Source organism: Schistocerca gregaria, chromosome X (assembly GCF_023897955.1).
Source record: "Schistocerca gregaria isolate iqSchGreg1 chromosome X, iqSchGreg1.2, whole genome shotgun sequence".
In the NCBI taxonomy this organism is placed as follows: domain Eukaryota; kingdom Metazoa; phylum Arthropoda; class Insecta; order Orthoptera; family Acrididae; genus Schistocerca; species Schistocerca gregaria.
The window spans coordinates 212,692,692-212,713,790 of NC_064931.1; the positions used below are offsets into that span (position 1 = coordinate 212,692,692).

Sequence of the window (21,099 nt, forward strand, 5' to 3'; positions counted from 1 at the left end):
AACATACATCTCACGGAACGACCGCGAAGCCAACGAAAGAGAAATCAGGGCTCGTACGAAAGCATAAAGACAGTCTCTTTTCCCTCGTTCCATTTGCGAGTGGAACAGGAAAAGGGATTAACCATCCTCAGAACAAGTCACCCTCTGCTATGCACCATGCGTGGCAGTAGAATCGTTCTGCAGTCTGTCACAAATGTCAATTCTCTAAACTTTTTCAATTACGTTCTGCGAAAAGAACGTCTTTTTCCCTCGTAGGATTTTCATTTGACTGCACGGAGCATTTTTATAATACAGGCGTTATTTCTGTGACAAATTTTGCAACAAACGTCTGAATTGCTCTTGTCTTTCTTGGATTCGACACGGTGAGGATCCAGAACGCAAGTGTTGTGTTCGTGATTTCCTTTATAAATGAGTACAACATTCCTAGTATCCTCCCTATAAACTGAAGCCGACCACTAGCCATCTTGCCAAACATGTGTACAGTGTCGACGGGCGCACCACTATCTGCGACACTTTTTCTGCTGTCACCTCCAGAGAACCTGCAACAATGGTCGGTTGCTGATAGTCCGTGGAGCTACAGGTATCGTCGCACTGTTCGTGTGGATACACTTTTTTCAACAAATATGTCCACTTGCTGACCCAAAGTACATGGGGTTGCTGTACTACGTTCCACAGCTGAGAGAGCAACATGTCTTTGCTCTCCGGCACAATGCTACTCCTGTAGAGCAGTAAGATCCAGTGACCAACGCGGAAAGAAGTATCTTGAAACGATAATCTGCCCTGTCGATGGGCCACAATTCTGCCAATGGTAGAGGTTTCTCCTTCTTACATTAGGCAAAAAAATATCTTATTACACACAACAAAACATTCAAATGAGATTTTTGGATGAGAAAGATGCTGAGTAATCTGTCCTTATACACGGAATGTAGACGGCGTTACTCTACATCTAGATTCATACTCCGCGGTGTGTGGCGGAGGGCACTTTACATGCCACTGTCATTACCTCCCTTTTCTGTTCCAGTCGCGTATGGTTCGCTGGAAGAACGACTGTCTGAAAGCCTCCGTGCGCGCTCGAATCTCTCTAATTTTACATTCGTGAGGTATAAGTAGGGGGAAGCAGTATATTCGATACCTCATCCAGAAACGCACCCTCTCGAAACCTGGCGAGCAAGCTACACCGCGATGCAGAGCGCCTCTCTTGCAGAGTCTGCCACTTGAGTTAGCTAAACATCTCCGTAACGCTATCACGGTTACCAAATAACCCTGTGACGAAACGCGCCGCTCTTCTTTGGATCTTCTCTATCTCCTCCGTCAACCCGATCTGGTACGGATCCCACACTGACGAGCAATACTCAAGTATAGGTCGAACGAGTGTTTTGTAAGCCACCGCCTTTGTTGATGGACTACATTTTCTAAGGACTCTCCCAATGAATCTCAACCTGGTACCCGCCTTACTAACAATTAATTTTATATGATCATTCCATTTCAAATCGTTCCGCACGCATACTCCCAGATATTTAACAGAAGTAACTGCTACCAGTGTTTGTTTCGCTATCATATAATCATACAATAAAGGATCCTTCTTTCTATGTATTCGCAGTCCATTACATTTGTCTATTTAGGGTCAGTTGCCACTCCCTGCACCAAGTGCCTATCCGCTGCAGATCTTCCTGCATTTCGCTACAATTTTCTAATGCTGCAACTTCTCTGTATACTACAGCATCATCCGCGAAAAGCCGCATGGAACTTCCGACACTATCTACTAGGTCATTTATATATATTGTGAAAAGCAATGGTCCCATAACACTCCCCTGTGTCACGCCAGAGGTTACTTTAACGTCTGTAGACGTCTCTCCATTGACAACAACATGCTGTGTTCTGTTTGCTAAAAACTCTTCAATCCAGCCACACAGCTGGTCTGATTTTCCGTAGGCTCTTACTTTGTTTATCAGGCGACAGTGTGAAACTGTATCGAACGCCTTCCGGAAGTCTAGGAAAACAGCATCTACCTTGGAGCCTGTATCTAATAATTTCTGGGTCTCATGAACAAATAAAGTGAGTTGGGTCCCACACGATCGCTGTTTCCGGAATCCATGGTGATTCCTACAGAGTAGATTCTGGGTTTCCAAAAACGACACGATACTCGAGCAAAAAACATGTTCTAAAATTCTACAACAGATCGACGTCAGAGATTTAGATCTATAGTTTTGCGCATCTGCTCGACGATCCTTTTTGAAGACTGGGACTACCTGTGCTCTTTTCCAATCATTTGGAACCTTCTGTTCTTCTAGAGACTTGCGGTACACGGCTGTTAGAAGGGGGGCAAGTTCTTTCGCGTACTCTGTGTAGAATGGAACTGGTATTCCGTCAGGTCCAGTGGACTTTCCTCTGTTGAGTGATTTCAGTTGTTTTTCTATTCCTTGGACACTTATTTCGATGTCAGCCATTTTTTAATTTGTGCGAGGATTTAGAGAAGGAACTGCAGTGCGGTCTTCCTCTGTGAAACTGCTTTGGAAAAAGGTGATTAGTATTTCAGCTTTACGCGTGTCATCCTCTGTTTCAAAGCCATCATCATCCCGGAGTGTCTGGATATGCTGTTTCGAGCCACTTGCTGATTTAACGTAAGACCAGAACTTCCTAGGATTTTCTGTCAAGTCGGTACATAGAATTTTACTTTCGAATTCACTGAACGCTTCACGCATAGCCCTCCTTACTCTAACTTTGACATCGTTTAGGTTCTGTACACTTTGTCGAAGGTGCTGAAATACAAATCATTTGCATATGGAACCATGTGGCACAATATTGATAATCTGACTTTTTTTGCATGCCGCCATCATGGAGTTGCTATTTTAAAGGCAAGCAGTGTACATTACGAGGGCAAGGTGAAAACTAATGTCTCCGAATTTTTTATTCAGTTCTCAATATCGGTTGAGGAATTACTTGTCATGCATATTCCTCGGTCGACTTTCCTACTTCGCTGACGCAGTTTGCAGACACTCTGCCGCTAGAGGGATCCCAATTGTAACTTGTAACATGGTGGTGTGTAACGTTATTTTGTCGGTGTGTGAGGAACAATACGCTTCACGGTGATGATTGTATTGACATCAGTAATGTGCGACTTTGAGTTGTTCGTACTCGTAATAAAGGAAACGGTGGTATTAACCTCAACGCGTCTGACAGAGATCGGAGTGGACGGCCACCTAAGGGAACGAATGAAACTCATCAGCGTTGCGTTGATGTACTCAGACACAGTCCTCAGATATCAGTGGCGTATCACGAGAGCGTGTACAAACCGTCATTGCAGAACTGTGGTACTGTAAAGTGTGAGCACTGTGGGTGCCTCGGATGCTCACTCCTTACATGAAACATAGGAGATTGGACATCTGTCAACCACTTCTTCTGTGTTTGTAACGTGAGAATGATAGGTACCTTGACAAAACTGTAAAAGCTCGACTTACCATTTTGATCCCGAAAACAAGAGTTCATTAGTGGAGTTCCACGACAAAGTATCACAAATGCCATAAGCGTTCAAGACCACGCCACCAGCAGGCATTATGCTCAGTGTTCAGGAATGTTCCAGGTGTCACTATCTTAAACTCTACAAGGTACTGTGACCTCCTCAGAAAACTGAACGCTCGAATTCGAAGAGTTCGTCCACATATGAAGCATCATCTCCTTCAGAATAACAATGCCGGACCACACACGAGTACTGCGACATGCGCAACAATCCGACCCCTTTGGTTCACTGTCATCGACCATCTTTCGTACAGTCCGGATTTGGCCCCATCCGACTTTCATCTGTTCCCATAACTTTAAGAACGCCTTCGAGGGCTTCACTCTGCTAGTGATGAAGCGGCGCAAGCAGAGATGAGGTTGTGGCTCCATCAGAATTTTCAAGAATTCTATAGCGACGATATCGACAAACTGGTCTCTCGTTGGGAGAAATGTGTTCGTCACCAGGGGGACTACGCTGAGAAATAAATTTCTACACATAAGAATAAAGACATAGCATGTTCAAAAATTGTTTACATGGCTCTAAGCACTATGGGACTTAACATCTGAGGTCATCAGACTCCTAGACTTAGAACTACTTAAACCTAACTAACGTAAGGACATCGCACACATTCATGCCCGAGGGAGGATTCGAGGCTGTTACCGTAGCAACAGCGCGGTTCCGGACTGAAGCGCCTAAAATCGCTCGGCCAAAGCGGCCGGCTATAGGATGTTAATGAAGTTTTTTTACGTAAGACCTTTAAGAGTATTAACATGAAAAATTCGGAGGCATTAATTTTCATCACGCCCTCATGTTTGGGTTACAGGAGCACATTGCTGAAATCTAAAACCACACTTTTACAGCACAGCACAAAGATAGCGATAAGTTGACATGTGAGACGACCGTAATAAATTACCCAATGCCCCGAAGGAGCCGAGGTCCGAATACGGCAACCCGCCCACGCACTCACCTGTAATTACATCAAGTGCTGCGGCACGCATTCCGAGTCGTGCACGCACCCTTACGCAATGCTGCAGTCGATAGCTTTCGTGCCGTCTGCCATATGGCTGAGGTCAGCACGCTCCTTCCAGATAAATTAACTAAAGCAGTGCTACTACACTGTGCAACACATTTGTGTTAAGTTCCACGGAACCAAATTGCTGAGGTCATCGGTCCTAGCCTTACACACTACTTACTCTAACTTACGTTAAGGACAGCACACACACCCATACCACAATTAAAGGATCATTCCTTCTAAATCCTATGAGAGCCTTCCATTACGACCTATTAGATTTAAAATTGGCTTCCTCTGTAATGGCGCACAAGCGCGGCACCCAGCGACCCCATCCTCCGGATCAGCGACACACGATGAGGTGGTCGCAGTCCCTCTTACCCACATTTCACCCCATCTTTTGACGTCACTGAGATGGAGGTCAGAATCGAGACACCCAGCGTTTAAATCATGCGGTTTTCTGATGGACGGCCGAGTAAAACAGGAAAACATTTCAGAGACACCGCCGCTCAGAATAGACACGATAAGGTCTCAGGGGGTGGCATAAGGGCGTCAATGAAACCGTCCCTTTCATTGGGACGTTGATTCCCACTCACTCAGCGGTTGAAAACGATAGTTCGATGTTAATGACAGCCTTTAACACTGCTCGCAACCTCGGTTGCTTCATTCTCGAAGGACATTGTGGGTCTACATCCCCAGTGAACCAGATCGTACCCGTTTGGAGTGCAGCGCGACCGCAGTTTTGGTTGTCGTGGTACAGGTTGAAACCACGTGATCCGAAGCAACAAAGAGTATTTATGCTTTTTCACCCGTCCTGTTCTCTACCGTCCTGTGACATGATCTCGCAGGGGTGCAACAGCCGCGCGGCATTAGCCGAGCGGTCTAGGGCGCTGCAGTCAAGGACTGTGCGGCTGGTCCCGGCGGAGGTTCGAGTCCTCCCTCGGGCATGGGTGCTTGTGTTTGTGTTTGTCCTTAGGATAATTTAGGTTAAGTAGTTTGTAGGCTTACGGACTGATGACCTTCGCAGTTAAGTCCCACAAGATTTCACACACATTTTTTGGGGTGCAAGATTAACATGTGTGTAAATAAAACAATAAAGGGTCCCTGTAAGATCCTCCCCACCCCCCACAACCATCCCCACCATCACCCCCAGTTTGGCAACCCCCTCGGTACCACCTCCGCAACATTGTTGAGAACGTTACAAATGTACTTGCTAGAAACTTCGACACCAAATCAGCTTTGCGGCTGCTTTAGCGACTGAAGGAAGGCAAGCCGTACCCAGTGGGTTGCCTAACCCACGTCGCAGGCCACCACGAATTTTCTCTATTACGGAGGAAGCTTGTAGGCATCATTGAGCCGAATTTCAAACTTCGCAATGGAAGATAATTACGGGTTTTAAAAACAGCAAACCATTAATTTTGCTGCGCAGTGTATATACGCGGAAGAGCCAAATAAATTGATACACCTACCTAATATCGTGTAGGGCCTTCGCGAGCACGCAAAAGTTCCGCAACACGACGTGGCAGGGAGTCGAATAATGTCTGAAGTAGTGCTGAGACAATGAATCCTGCAGGGCTGTCCAAAAATCCGTAAGAGGACGAGAAGGTGGAGAACAGCATGTAGCAAGGCATCACAGATATGCTCAATAATGTTCATTTCTGAGGCGTTTGGTTGGCATCAGAAGTGTTTAAACTCTGAATAGTGTTCCTGGAACCATTCTGTAGCAATTCAGGACGTGTGGGGTGTCGCATTGTCGTGCTGGAGTTTGACAGGTCCGTCGGAATGCACAATGGTCACGAATATAATCAGGTGATCAGACAGGATGCTTACGTACGTGACACCTGTCAGAGTCTTATCTAGACGTATCAGGAGTCCCATATCACTCCAACTGCCCACGCCCCACACCATTACAGAGCCTCCACCAGCTTGAACAGTCCCCTGTTGACATGATTCATGAAGTTGTCTCCATACCCGTACACGTCCATCTGTTCGGTATATTTTGAAACTAGACACCTCCGACCAGGCAACATGTTTCTAGACATCAACAATCCAATGTCGATTTGGACGAGCTTCGTTTTGTTCAGTCATCAAGGCTACAAGAGTGGGCCTTCGGCTCCGAAAGCCCGTATCGATGTTGTTTCGTCGAATGGTTTGCACGCTGACACTTGTAGATGGCCCGGCACTGAAGTCGGCAGCAATTTGCCGAACGGTTGATGTTCTGTCACGTTGTACGATTCTCTTCAGTCGTCTTTGGCCCTGTTCCTGCAGGATCCTTTTCCGGCCGCCGCGATGTCGGATATTTGACGTTTTCCGGATTTCTGATATTCACAGTACACTCGTGAAATGGTCGTACGGGAAAATCCCCACATCATCGCTACGTCGGAGTTGCTGTTTCTCATCGCTCGTGCGCCGACTATAACACCACGTTAAAGCTCAATCAAATCTTGATGATCTGCCATTGTAGCAGCAGTAACCGATCTAACAACTGCGCCACACACTTGTCGTCTTACACAGGCGTTGCCAACCGCAGTGCCGTACGTTTAAATATCTCTGTATTAAAATACGCATGCCTATACCAGTTTCTTAGGCGCTTCAGTGTACCCTGGGTGTCCTTCCTAAGGTTCGTCAGGGGTTTTTACTCTCGTGTTTCGCCAGGTGTTTGCAATTCCATTTCGCAACATGGAACTTGGATCAACCCAAACAAATACTGTTCATCACACATTTCATGCCACGCCCACTGTCGGCAGATTGCTGCTGTTTGTTTCTCGCTACAAACAAAATTACTTTTAAATTGGAATTTTACGTGCCCATTCGATAGAACGGTCCCATATAAATCTAAATTGATATTTGTTTTATCGATATGTATTAACAAAGATACTGTCGTGTGACTAGGGCCTCCCGTCGGGTAGACCGTTCGCCAGGTGCAAGTCTTTCGATTTGAAGCCACTTCGGCGACTTGCGCGTCGATGGGAATGAAATGATGACAACACAACACTCAGTCCCTGAGCGGAGAAAATCTCCGACCCAGCCGGGAATCGAACGCCGGTCCCTTAGGAATGATATTCTGTCGTGCTGACCACTCAGCTACCGGAGGCGGACAACAAGGATATTAAAACGCAAGGAATAACCGACGCTCCAGTGGTTACTGAGCAGCACTGCTGAAAGAATTCGGAGACACTAGGGATAGACAACATGGAGAACTCTGCAGACGATTAATAGAATGGAGACAAGAGTAGTGGGAAGAGAGAATACTTAGTTTTCTACTACAAAAAAAGGTAGCATTGCTGTTAGTCAAACAACTACGGTCGCAGAAGCCACATAGGAAACCACCTCGCTTTCGGCAGTAACATGTAGCAGGTCCACTGTCGAAGGCAGAAACTTTTGCAGCTGTATGTCATGGGAAAAACACACTTATCAAGGATTATCTCCCAATAAAAGCACGTGAACGGGAGATCGCAGTCAATCAGATGGCCGAGAGAATAGTAATTACAGACATAAACGAAAAACCCAAATTTTCTAGGTGTTAAGGTGTGGCACTGGAGTACAGTTATTCACATTCTCCTAAGCTGCAGTCATATCTTGTTTCGAATCACTTTCAATTCTATTTATATAATTTTACTACCATATCTTGTGTTAAAAATACTGTTATTTCTTAAATGAATGAAATTTACAAGATACTGTATGAGTAAAACCCTGGTCCGTAACAAGGGAGTGCCCCAAGGCCAAAATCTGACCATATTTAATAAATATGAAGCTATTGCGAAGCATCCTCAAATAACTCTCGCTGTTCACAGTTTCTTCAAAGAAAAAGGGTCCAATAAGTCCGTGACTGGAAATTGCTGCCCACGCTGTAATCCTCGGAGCATGATGTTGTCGTTCATGAAGGACTTGTCGGTTTCCAGTGGCCCAAAAGCGTACATTTTGTTTTTTAACCACACCGTCAAAATTAAAATGCGCCTCGTCTGAAAACCAAAAGTTGAGAGTTTCTTCCCTATCCTCCACCCACTAAGCAAACAGTAATCTCTGCTGCTTGTGTTCTTCAGTGAGCTTCTGTGCACATGTCATCTTGTATGGGTAGGTACGGAGGTAACTTTTAAGATTGCGTTGAACGGGGCGTCTGCATATTCCCAAGTGGCACTGCTGCCTTTCTACACGATTTCCCGGGAATTCTTTGTACAGGAACTCGTACCGCTTCAATATTCTCCGGCGAACAAACAAGGCTTAGACCGAGGTCACTTCGCTTCCAATACTGTTCCTTCCTGTACAAATTTATTGTACAACTTGTGGATGGTCTTCTTGCAAGGGATCCATCGTGTGTTAAACTGTTCATGAGAAAGTAACACAATTGCCTATCGTTGCTCTGTCGTCAGTCTTCCATTGTCAGCCATTGCTGCTTACTAGTCTCCTAGCCGCAGTATTGTGAATTACACGTCATTTGTTTTTCCAAGCTCTGCTGGTACTGCTGTAGAGATCCCAGCGGGATAGCTAGTGTGCGTCGTAAATTGTGAAAGAAACAATTGGTAACACATTTCGTGCGCCACCCTGTAAGTGTCTGCATGAAGGCGGACCCATAAACCCCATAACAGCATCGCGTTACATGCATCGGTGACAACAGATGGCGCTGTTGTTGTGGTCTAGACTTATTCGATGCAGATGTCCACGCTAGTCTACCCTATGCAAGCATCTTAATCACTTCCTAATTGCTGCTTTTAGTGTCTCATTTCCTAATAGAATCCCCTTGGCTCTGCGTGACTTCTTTTACTTCTTTTCAAGAAACAATTTACCGGCCGTGATAGTCTAGCGGTTCTAGGCGCGTAGTCCGGAACCACGCGACTGCTACGGTCGCAGGTTCGAATCCTGCCTCGGGCATGGATGTGTGTGATGTCCTGAGGTTAGTTAGGTTTAAGTGGTTCTAAGTTCTAGGGGACTGATGAACACAGTAGTTAAGTCCCATAGTGCTCAGAGCCATTTCAACCAAGAAACTATTTCTTTCGTTCAGTTATTGTCTCGTTCTCCCAACCTCTTATAACATCTTGTCAAGACACTGTCTTTTCGGTTTCCTTTAATGCTTGCTCTAGGCACATACTGAATAACGTCTCAACTACTGTTCCCTTTACATCTCCTTAGATTCTCATAACAATCTTGTGCTTGTAAAATCTAGTATTCTTTGTGTTTTGTCCTTGAAATTAAAAGAGAAACGTACTCAACACCTATCTATAAATCCACAATTCCGTTTCTTCAACCCATCTTCTAACACAGCGGTTCTCAACCTTTTTCGACTCATTCCAAATAAAAGTTTAATAAACTCAAGTTAACTTAATCCGTAACCATTTAAACCTAAAGTCACTGTAGTTACGGCTTAAAATTTACAAAACTTGTAGGCCTAGTGTAGCCTGTTTTCCAAGGCACAGAGCTTTAAAGTAAGGAACCACAAGATGTAAATGAAGTCTAAAATCACATTCAGCATAATACTCTGTTTCTGTATTTATTTTTTAAATAATCATATAAAAATGACTTATCCTACAAATATGTGGATGAAAACGATAACAAGGTGGTTACGGCATTATTCGATAACTCTGGGCGTTCCTTTAAGCTTAACCAAAACTAATTAATGACAAAGATTTTTAACTTTCCTGACACTGAAATTCAGTGGAATTTTCAAGAAGCTGCTTTGTTACATTTATAGTTAATGTGGATTCTAGAATGATTCACTCTTCGAAGGGATTGCGAATCTACACTCCTGGAAATGGAAAAAAGAACACATTGACACCGGTGTGTCAGACCCACCATACTTGCTCCGGACACTGCGAGAGGGCTGTACAAGCAATGATCACACGCACAGCACAGCGGACACACCAGGAACCGCGGTGTCGGCCGTCGAATGGCGCTAGCTGCGCAGCATTTGTCCACCGCCGCCGTCAGTGTCAGCCAGTTTGCCGTTGCATACGGAGCTCCATCGCAGTCTTTAACACTGGTAGCATGCCGCGGCAGCGTAGACGTGAACCGTATGTGCAGTTGACGGACTTTGAGCGAGGGCGTATAGTGGGCATGCGGGAGGACGGGTGGACGTACCGCCGAATTGCTCAACACGTGGGGCATGAGGTCTCCACAGTACATCGATGTTGTCGCCAGTGGTCGGCGGAAGGTGCACGTGCCCGTCGACCTGGGACCGGACCGCAGCGACGCACGGATGCACGCCAAGACCGTAGGATCCTACGCAGTGCCGTAGGGGACCGCACAGCCACTTCCCAGCAAATTAGGGACACTGTTGCTCCTGCGGTATTTGCGAGGACCATTCGCAACCGTCTCCATGAAGCTGGGCTACGGTCCCGCACACCGTTAGGCCGTCTTCCGCTCACGCCCCAACATCGTGCAGCCCGCCTCCAGTGGTGTCGCGACAGGCGTGAATGGAGGGACGAATGGAGACGTGTCGTCTTCAGCGATGAGAGTCGCTTCTGCCTTGGTGCCAATGATGGTCGTATGCGTGTTTGGCACCGTGCAGGTGAGCGCCACAATCAGGACTGCATACGACCGAGGCACACAGGGCCAACACCCGGCATCATGGGGTGGGGAGCGATCTCCTACACTGGCCGTACACCTCTGGTGATCGTCGAGGGGACACTGAATAGTGCACGGTACATCCAAACCGTCATCGAACCCATCGTTCTACGATTCCTAGACCGGCAAGGGAACTTGCTGTTCCAACAGGACAATGCACGTCCGCATGTATCCCGTGCCACCCAACGTGCTCTAGAAGGTGTAAGTCAACTACCCTGGCCAGCAAGATCTCCGGATCTGTCCCCCATTGAGCATGTTTGGGACTGGATGAAGCGTCGTCTCACGCGGTCTGCACGTCCAGCACGAACGCTGGTCCAACTGAGGAGCCAGGTGGAAATGGCATGGCAAGCCGTTCCACAGGACTACATCCAGCATCTCTACGCTCGTCTCCATGGCAGAATAGCAGCCTGCATTGCTGCGAAAGGTGGATATACACTGTACTAGTGCCGACATTGTGCATGCTCTGTTGCCTGTGTCTATGTGCCTGTGGTTCTGTCAGTGTGATCATGTGATGTATCTGACCCCAGGAATGTGTCAATAAAGTTTCCCCTTCCTGGGACAATGAATTCACGGTGTTCTTATTTCAATTTCCAGGAGTGTAGTTGTTATTATTGGACATAGTAGGGAAATAGTCTCTGAACGTTTTTCCACGTCTTTTCAAATGTTCTTTAACCATGTTCTTGACATTTTCATCCAAAGGACGATGATTTTCTACTAGGAGGTCGTGAAGGGTGTCAAAGCACTCGGTTTGACTCCTATTGAAATACGCTCCCCAAAAATTAAGTTTTTTAATGGATGATCCGATACGGAATTACTCAATATAAACGTTTATGTTTGACCACTGGAGTACTAAGCTTAAACTGTTAGTTTTTGAGAAACCAGGTTTCGTCTTCCATGCACTTTCCTTTGCGGAAGGTGTGGCTCATGAGAAAAACATGAACTTCATCTAGTCTGGAAATAGTTCTACCTTGTGATAGTCACCTACCTTCAGTGTGAGACAGTAAACTCTTATAAATGCTTTCCCATTTCGTCACAAAGCCTGCAAATATGCAGAAATGTGTAGGACGAACCTTAGCAAAATCAATTATTTTCACTGCATCCTTCAGCACAGATTTCAATCCATAGGGCACGTGTTTAGAAATAAGGGCCTGTTTATGTATGCAACATGTGTCCTAGAAGCGCTACCGATTTCTCTTTTGTAAGAAACCCTGCATAACACCCCGCCATACATTTCGCACTATCTGAGCAAATGCCTACACAGCGAGTCCCGTCTATTGAATTTTCGCGAAAATATGCGTCGGTTAACTTAAATATATTTCCTCAGCAGTTCTCTGTTTTAAGGGTCTGTAGAATAATAGCTTCTCTTCTACAGACTCCCCATTAATATAATGGACGAAAAGTAAAAATAGCTAAATTGGCAACATCAGTCGATTCGTCAAGTTGAATCGCAAAAGAAGGACTAACACGAACTCTTTCCAAAATTTCGTTTTCGACATAGTTTGACATCTCTTTAATACGGCGGTTCACTGTATTCGCGGATGGTACCATATTGACTTCTATTGTGAAAGATTCTCCAAGCTTGCGTCGTACTACATCATTTATTTGCTGCACTGAATCTTCAGTTATTGAATGAGGTTTTGCAGTTTTATCAATTCTGTAGCTTATGTGAGAAGAGGCTTCAAGAGCATTCTCATTGTCACTGTTTGCAACGGCTACAAAAGTAGGTAAATCATTTTTCCTCTCGTTAGGTTTTCGCGTAAAGAATGAAGAAAAAGTCAGCAAATTTGTTTATGTAGGTGCGCTGCTTAGCTTCTACGTGGGGTTTAAGCGGAGGTTTCAGAGTACTGTTAACAAGAATGTCGCCACAAACAACTCACTGTGGTCTTGTTCAGTAGTCCTTGTCCCCTACATATGAAAATCCAAACCCTGTGTAGTTACCATCGCACTTTCTTTTCGTTACACAAGTTTCAGTTTTGTGGGACTGACGCACATCACTAGAAGCTGAATGACCTGTTGACACAAAACTAGCTTGCGATTTGCTTAAACCTTGTTGCCCTTTGAAACTTCCGCTTTTCAACGAGTTATCCATTTTAATCTGAACAGTAACGATTCTAATACACAACTGACGACTCACTACATTTCCCACGAGGAAAGAAGATGTGAGCTATTGTTGAAAATCAAACGCCTGACCTCTACATAACCGTCACTAGCCGGGTCGTGGTACTACCGTTAGTATTGCTAGAACACAAAGAAGCTGTCCGACGAAATTTCGATGAATTCCTAACGTTACTACATGACTGTAAAATCGGATTTTCACGGTAAATATTAATTTATTGTGGAAATAATGTCATAAATTCCAGAATTTACATATATATGTAAGAAGGGGCATAATAGGGTCAATTTAATTTTAAAATAATACTAAGAGTTGTTGTTGTTATTGTTATTATTGCGACAATTTAGCAGGTAATAATGAACCAGTAATAGCCCTGGACTCGAAACTTGCTATTATGGAAAAAGAGTTTTGGTGAACCACTTGACCACTGGATGGGAAACTATGTTATAAGACAAGTTGCAGCGTGCGCTAGAATAACAGCTGCTGCTATCGACATGTCCTGCCAAGCTGAGGTCTAATTCTTTTCCATGCTGGCATACAGTGCATGAGTGGTAAGTTGTAATTCTCGTTCCGCAGGAAGCGTCGGCGCAGCCGTTCACCCTCTGATGAAGGTGACGCAGACGTCTCAGTCGTGTTACGACGTACACGAGCGAAAGGGACCAGAGGTATCTCCCAGCCACGAGGCGTCTAGGACATCATCTAAGAAATCCAGTACATCTGCCTTCACCAATGGCAGACTAGAAGGTAAATATAAGGTTACCTGCAAATTTTTCACTAATTATAGTGAATGAGCAAGAGTAGATTTTTCGTTTTTGCCTGTGCTTTAGTTTATCACAAGTAATAGCCTTGACACAAATCTCAAGCACTCAACCCGATATTGTGGCCAGTTGGTTTCGAAATAAATGGATGGTTGGTTCAAATGGCTCTGAGCACTATGGGACTTAACATCTATGGTCATTAGTCCCCTAGAACTTAGGACTACTTAAACCTAACTAACCTAAGGACATCACACAACACCCAGCCATTACGAGGCAGAGAAAATCCGTGACCCAGCCGGGAATCGAACCCGGGCGCGGGAAGCGAGAACGCTACCGCACGGCCACGAGATGCGGGCAATGGATGGTTGGAAACGAGTTATTTACAATGATGAATCACGCAGTCCGATGGAAGGGTTTGGGTTTGGCGAATGCCTGGAGAGTGTTACCTGCCATCATGTGTGGTGCCAACAGCCAATTACGGAGGAGGTAAGGGTGGTGGTTTTAGTGGTTAGGTTGTGGTCCCATTATGCCGCCTAAGAAAATTTTAAATGCGGAAGAATATTTACTGCATTGTGCACTGCATATAGAAAGGGAACAATTCGAAGACGACGAGGCAATAGTTTGTGGACAACAACATTCCAGTAATAAACTGGTCTATCCAGAATCCCAACCTAAACCCAATGGAGCACCTTTGTGTGGAGTTAGGACGTAGACTTTGCTACAGGCCCCATCATCCAACATCACTACCTTCTTTGTTTCGTTTCTTGACGAATAACGGGCAGCCATTCCTTCACAGACCTTCAGACATCGTATGGAAGTATCCCCACTAAAGTTCAAGCTGTCATAAAGCTGAATATTGGACACACCCCATGTTAATGGCCACTAATAGGTCTCGAGATACTTTTGATCAGATACTGTCTGTTTCCTGCCTTTCCTGACCGAAAGGTTACTTGCATAGCTCATACTTATGTGCTCCGCTGTCTGTAAGCTGTCTGTAATTATACAGATCAGAGATCTTGAGTTTGCGTTAAATGTTACTGTGTCTTTAAAATGACGGTTTGTGTGCCTCATTTCATCGTTACGAATCAGCTATCGTAATAAACAAATCATCTCACCACTTATGAAATCTTGTGAGACTTTTTTTTGTCATCTCATAACCCAACAAAAAGTGGAGGCGGTTGACGAATCCATAAATCCAAGTAACACTCTGGCACCGTTTTCCGGTTTCAAATAATACATCGAAGATTGGCAACAGTGCTGAGATGTGTCTTGGCGAAGGAGGCGTAGCATATGCAGTCCTATTGCACCAGTGAAGTGACATGCAATCAACGGTGGTCAATTGGCTAGCGCATATGCTGACCTCGTGCAATAGGACCGGCTCGTGAATAGCCGGTATTAGCTGCGGCTGCCACGTGAGGAAGCAATGTAGCTGCCTGATTCAGAGGATGTGCTTTGTCGTGTAGCAAAGTGGGTCACGCCATATACCAAATGAATGTTCCAGAATTATGATGTTGGACTCTGCATGGCTAATAATAAGAACTGTTTAACAAAGTACAACAACAAGTTATCAATTCCCTGTTTATCAGTGGTTTCGCTGTAAAATCTAATGCAACCCAAATTCTGTAGGCCTATAACATTTTTGCTGAAAATACTAGAATTTATTTCAATTTCTTATGTACCTGATTTTACCTGTGTTAAGAAAATGATAATTCGAAGAAAGGTTTTTTTGTTGGTAGACAAAGGGTTAAATGCATGTCTCTCAGATTCTGTAAAGTGTAATGTTACATCTTCAATAAAATGTCGTGAATTGTAATTAGAAATGAACTTCACTGTTGATACACCACAGAAGATCATGTGTTGTTTTTCAAGGTAGAGCCCCAGACATCGATGAGGCTGAACGTTGTTTATGAAGAGTCGCAAACTGTTATCAGCCTCTCGTATCACCCTAAATATTCACTTCCCACAAATAATGCCTTACCTCAAAATACGTATTTTAGCAACTCCTGCCGTGTATATAATACTGAACTTAAAGTTTCGGGAGAGACTGCGAAGAGTACATTTGGCCTCTGGTACTTTGCTATGGGCCTCTACTGGCCTCGCTATACGTACTCCTTTCACAGATAATTGTGTGGCAGTGCATCAATTTCTTTTTAATTTTTTGTTAAAGGTCTCCATTACCTCACATTTACAACTGACGATCAGTAATTGCTCTCGTCCTGACACTGAAATTTCCATCAATGGTTCAGAGATTTCCTCCTCCACTCTAGATACGGGGAAAAAGAGACCGTTTAAAACCGATACCGGTATTTTAGTATTAAATACCCGGTATTTTTCAGTGTTTGTTTGGTCTCGGTTATAACTGGTGTTTCTTTGTTTCTGATTAATAAGCAAGTAAAAATACTGAAATATTAATTAGTCACAGCAACAATGTTATAATTTTTCGTTTTTAAATAAACTTTTTTTTAAAAAAAGGAGTAATTTTTATTCGTAAAATTTGCATTGGTTTGAAATTTGAAAATGGAAAAAACGATCAATGTTGTTTTAATAGCAATCTCGTGACATAAGAATTCGTACAGCATTGCTAAGACAATAGTGTCCCTGTTGCCGTGTGTCGTGGCTTATAATACGCGTGTACTTTCAGAGTACAGGACTTTCCACCGTATGGACGGTAGTTTCTTGCTGTCGTCGTCGGACATGCGTTGTATTGCAGAATGGCTCCAACACTAGCCTGCAAATATTTTAATGAACTGACGTAGCAGTGAAGTACAATACTTCATCCCCTTTTAAAAGATTGAATATTTGTCTACCTTTTCTATGAAATAATAAAACAGGAAGGCAATTATGTTAACAGTAATAAATTAAAAACTTAACAACAATTAATTCATTGTTTACAATAAAAATAGGAAGTAGCTGATTTGCTGCCTGTGTCCATATAAAATGCCTTTATTTGCTTGTAGCCCTTGAAAAACGGAGTTCTCCAACCCCAGTTTTCACCCTTTAGCACTGTCTATTCGTAATGCTCAAATAGTGATATGCTACAGAATTACATCATTTGTAGCAGAATTTCGTAAAATTAGAATCAATAGGAGACTACTGCTGAGATCTGCAGTGTTCAGCCACTTACCACCTTTCAAGAAAAGCAGCGAATGGTGGACGGACTTAGTTTTGTTTTATTTTCGTATATAATTTAATATTTTGCTTATATGTATCTTGAAACTGAGACAGTAAAACTGTTTCAATCTACCTTCGATTTCTGCGTTTATTACAGGAAGTGATAGGAATAAAAACCGAAAATGAGTTTTTTCATAGACCGATTATTTTGAACAGATTTGACACTTATGTTAATATGGCGTGAAAAAACGATATAACCGAAAAACGGTTGTTTCAGCGACAACCGGCATCCCTACTCCACTCCGTTCCTCGTTCAGTAAAACTGCACGAAAAATTCCGTTGTTCTCACATGTATATATCGGTCAGCTAGAACATTTTGACCACCTACCTAATAGCTGTTATGTCCACCTTTGACACAGGTAACAAAGGCGGGGAGTCGTGGCATGGAAGCAATGAGGCCTTGGTGGGACACTGGAGAGAGTTGATAAGGCGTCTGCACACACAAGTCACCTAATTCCCGTAAGTTCTGGGGGAGGGGGGGGGGGGGGGCGCATGATCTCTGACGCCAAGTTGAGTCACATTCCAGATGTCTTCGATCGGGCTCAGATCTGGTGAATTGGGGGGGAGGGCAGTACATCTATTGCAGCTCGCCACTGTGTTCCTCGAACCACTCCATCACACTCCTGGCCTTGTGACATGGTGCATAATGCTACTGCCGGCAGGAAATATGATTGCCATGAAGGGGTGTACGTTGTCTACAACGAGTGTACGATACTCCTTGGCCGTCATGGTAACTTGCATGAGCTGAACTCGCTCATAGATACCCGCAAGAATGTTCCACAGAGCATAATGGAGCCACCGCCAGAGTGTCTCCGTCCCACAGAACAGGTGTCAACGAGCTATTTCCATGGAAGAAGACAGATTAGCGCCCTCCCGTCGGCATGATAAAGAATGTATTGAGATTCATCAGACCATGAACGCTATGCCACTGCGTCCAGTGCCAATCGTCAGGTGCCCATTTCAGTCGTAGTTGTCGAAGTCGTGCTGTTAACATTTGCACATGCATGGGTCGTTGGCTGCGCAGGCCCATCGTTAGACTGTTCGGAGCACTTGTACTCAGCGCAGCATTAAAGTCTGGTGTTAGTTCCGCCACAGTTCGCTGTCTGTCCTGTTTAACCAGTCTACCCAGCCTACGACATCCGACATATGTAATGAGGAGTCCGAACATTGTTTCACCTTGCTTTTGCCACGTTTGAAGACATTCACTAAAGCACTCCTCGAACACCCGACGAGTCGTGCAGTTTCTGAAATACTCCTGCCGAACCTCCAGGTCATCACAATCTGCCCTTCGGTCAAACTCAAATACATCGCGCGCCTTCCCTATTCTACACACGGACAGCACGCTCGCAGATAGTACATGCACCGTGCGTGTGTCTTGACTAGTAGTCATTCTTCCTCAGGTGACGCTGCTATCACCTGAACTGGTTTGTATCTTCAGTAGGTTGGTGGTCATAATGTTGTGGCTGATCAGTGCAGAATCATCTATACGTATCATTGGTAAGTTGCGGATGCAGATTTTGCTCCGAAACTGTTTGAGATGGACCTGAATTCACTGAAAAAAGCAATTCCCGTCTTTCTTGAACCCTTTTGTCATTGACAAGGCGTGGCACTTGTCTGCAGTTCTTGTCGGTGAGGATCTGTTTACAAAAATGGTTCAAATGGCTCTGAGCACTATGGGACTTAACTGCTGAGGTCATCAGTCCCCTAGAACTACTTAAACCTAACTAACCTAAGGACATCACACACTTCCATGCCCGAGGCAGGATTCGAACCTCCGACCTTAGCAGCAGCGCGGTTAGGAACTGAAGCGCCTAGAACCGCTCGGCCACAACGGCCGTCTATCTGTTTACAGGCACAGTTCTTACACTGTGTTACCCAGCTAAAGTATTCCTAGTAGATCCGCTGGATAGTCCACGTTGATGCACCAACAAATCGGGCAACTTCATTCATAGTGTGACCAGACACGTTCAAAGACGACAGCGCCTGAATACCATTCGGCCACGCCTCCTCGGCGACCGATATTACTACGCTGATCCTATGCAACCAATGTGCTTTCCTAAGAGGCTGATTAATACACTCCTGGAAATTGAAATAAGAACACCGTGAATTCATTGTCCCAGGAAGGGGAAACTTTATTGACACATTCCTGGGGTTCAGATACATCACATGATCACACTGACAGAACCACAGGCACATAGTCACAGGCAACAGAGCATGCACAATGTCGGCATTAGTACAGTGTATATCCACCTTTCGCAGCAATGCAGGCTGCTATTCTCCCATGGAGACGATCGTAGAGATGCTGGATGTAGTCCTGTGGAACGGCTTGCCATGCCAATTCCACCTGGCGCCTCAGTTGGACCAGCGTTCGTGCTGGACGTGCAGACCGCGTGAGACGACGCTTCATCCAGTCCCAAACATGCTCAATGGGGGACAGATCCGGAGATCTTGCTGGCCAGGGTAGTTGACTTACACCTTCTAGAGCACGTTGGGTGGCACGGGATACATGTGGACGTACATTGTCCTGTTGCAACAGCAAGTTCCCTTGCCAGTCTAGGAATGGTAGAACGATGGGTTCGATGACGGTTTGGATGTACCGTGCACTATTCAGTGTCCCCTCGAAGATCACCAGAGGTGTACGGCCAGTGTAGGAGATCGCTCCCCACACCATGATGCCGGGTGTTGGCCCTGTGTGCCTCGGTCGTATGCAGTCCTGATTGTGGCGCTCACCTGCACGGCGCCAAACACGCATACGACCCTCATTGGCACCAAGGCAGAAGCGACTCTCATCGCTGAAGACGACACGTCTCCATTCGTCCCTCCATTCACGCCTGTCGCGACACCACTGGAGGCGGGCTGCACGATGTTGGGGCGTGAGCGGAAGACGGCTTAACGGTGTGCGGGACCGTAGCCTAGCTTCATGGAGACGGTTGCGAATGGTCCTCGCCGATACCCTAGGAGCAACAGTGTCCCTAATTTGCTGGGAAGTGGCGGTGCGGTCCACCCGGCCTTCCGCATGCCCACTATACGCCCTCGCTCAAAATCCGTCAACTGCACATACGGTTCACGTCCACGCTGTCGCGGCATGCTACCAGTGTTAAAAACTGCGATGGAGCTCCGTATGCCACGGCAAACTGGCTGACACTGACGGCGGCGGTGCACAAATGCTGCGCAGCCAGCGCCATTCGACGGCCAACACCGCGGTTTCTGGTTTGTCCGCTGTGCCGTGCGTGTGATCATTGCTTGTACAGCCCTCTCGCAGTGTCCGGAGCAAGTATGATGGGTCTGACACACCGGTGTCAATGTGTTCCTTTTTCCATTTCCAGGAGTGTATCTTGACCCTGGCTATGGAGGCATATCTTCGACAGTTCAAGTAGGTTGTGCCTTTTCCCTTCATTGACACTAGCAATACCGACGCAAGGCATAATACCATGGGGTGACCCCGTGCCCACCACAAAAAAGATTAAAATAAAAATTTGTTAATTGTTGTTCACTATTATTCAAAATATCCTTTCTAAATAGGTACTGATGTTTAAGTAGAGTCCAGAAACTGAAAATTTCTTTTAGCACAATCTTAACAGTAACAATGCATTTTCCGTAGTGTGTACACAGAGAGGATGGGAACTTTATAACCACGACAACAAAATTAAGATTATATTAATTGTCATTGACTTTTCAGAAATTCCCATTACAAATTTCTAGGCCTTGCAGATGGAGGTGAATATATAATATTTCGAATAGTAACGTTTACGTGCTACCGTTTGAAAACACGTTCCCTAGGTAGGTACGCGATAGGGTGGTCACGATGAGGGGCGCGGTTACGTCGGATCGGATGACGTCATTTGACGTTTATCCTACCTATATGACCTTGTTCGAGGCTGATTCACGTGTCTGTGAGTGTTATTACACCATGGTAGTTTACACGTTTGCAGAATACAACCCCATGATCCTTCTGAATGGCGAAGCTGACGGTAATGAAAGAGTTGCCCGTCGC

The 21,099-nt window shown here is 45.2% G+C and overlaps 1 protein-coding gene across 3 annotated transcripts in view; it reads left to right on the top strand.

Annotated features, from left to right (window-relative positions):
- The window catches only part of LOC126298407 (diacylglycerol kinase 1-like), a 1,060,073-nt gene that overhangs the window by 712,612 nt on the left and 326,362 nt on the right, over positions 1 to 21,099 (top strand). For all 3 annotated transcript variants that reach the window (XM_049989725.1, XM_049989723.1, XM_049989724.1), the window contains one exon: positions 13,753 to 13,920. In XM_049989725.1, coding sequence (XP_049845682.1) covers positions 13,753 to 13,920 — 168 coding nt within the window. The remainder of the gene's footprint in view (positions 1 to 13,752; positions 13,921 to 21,099) is intronic.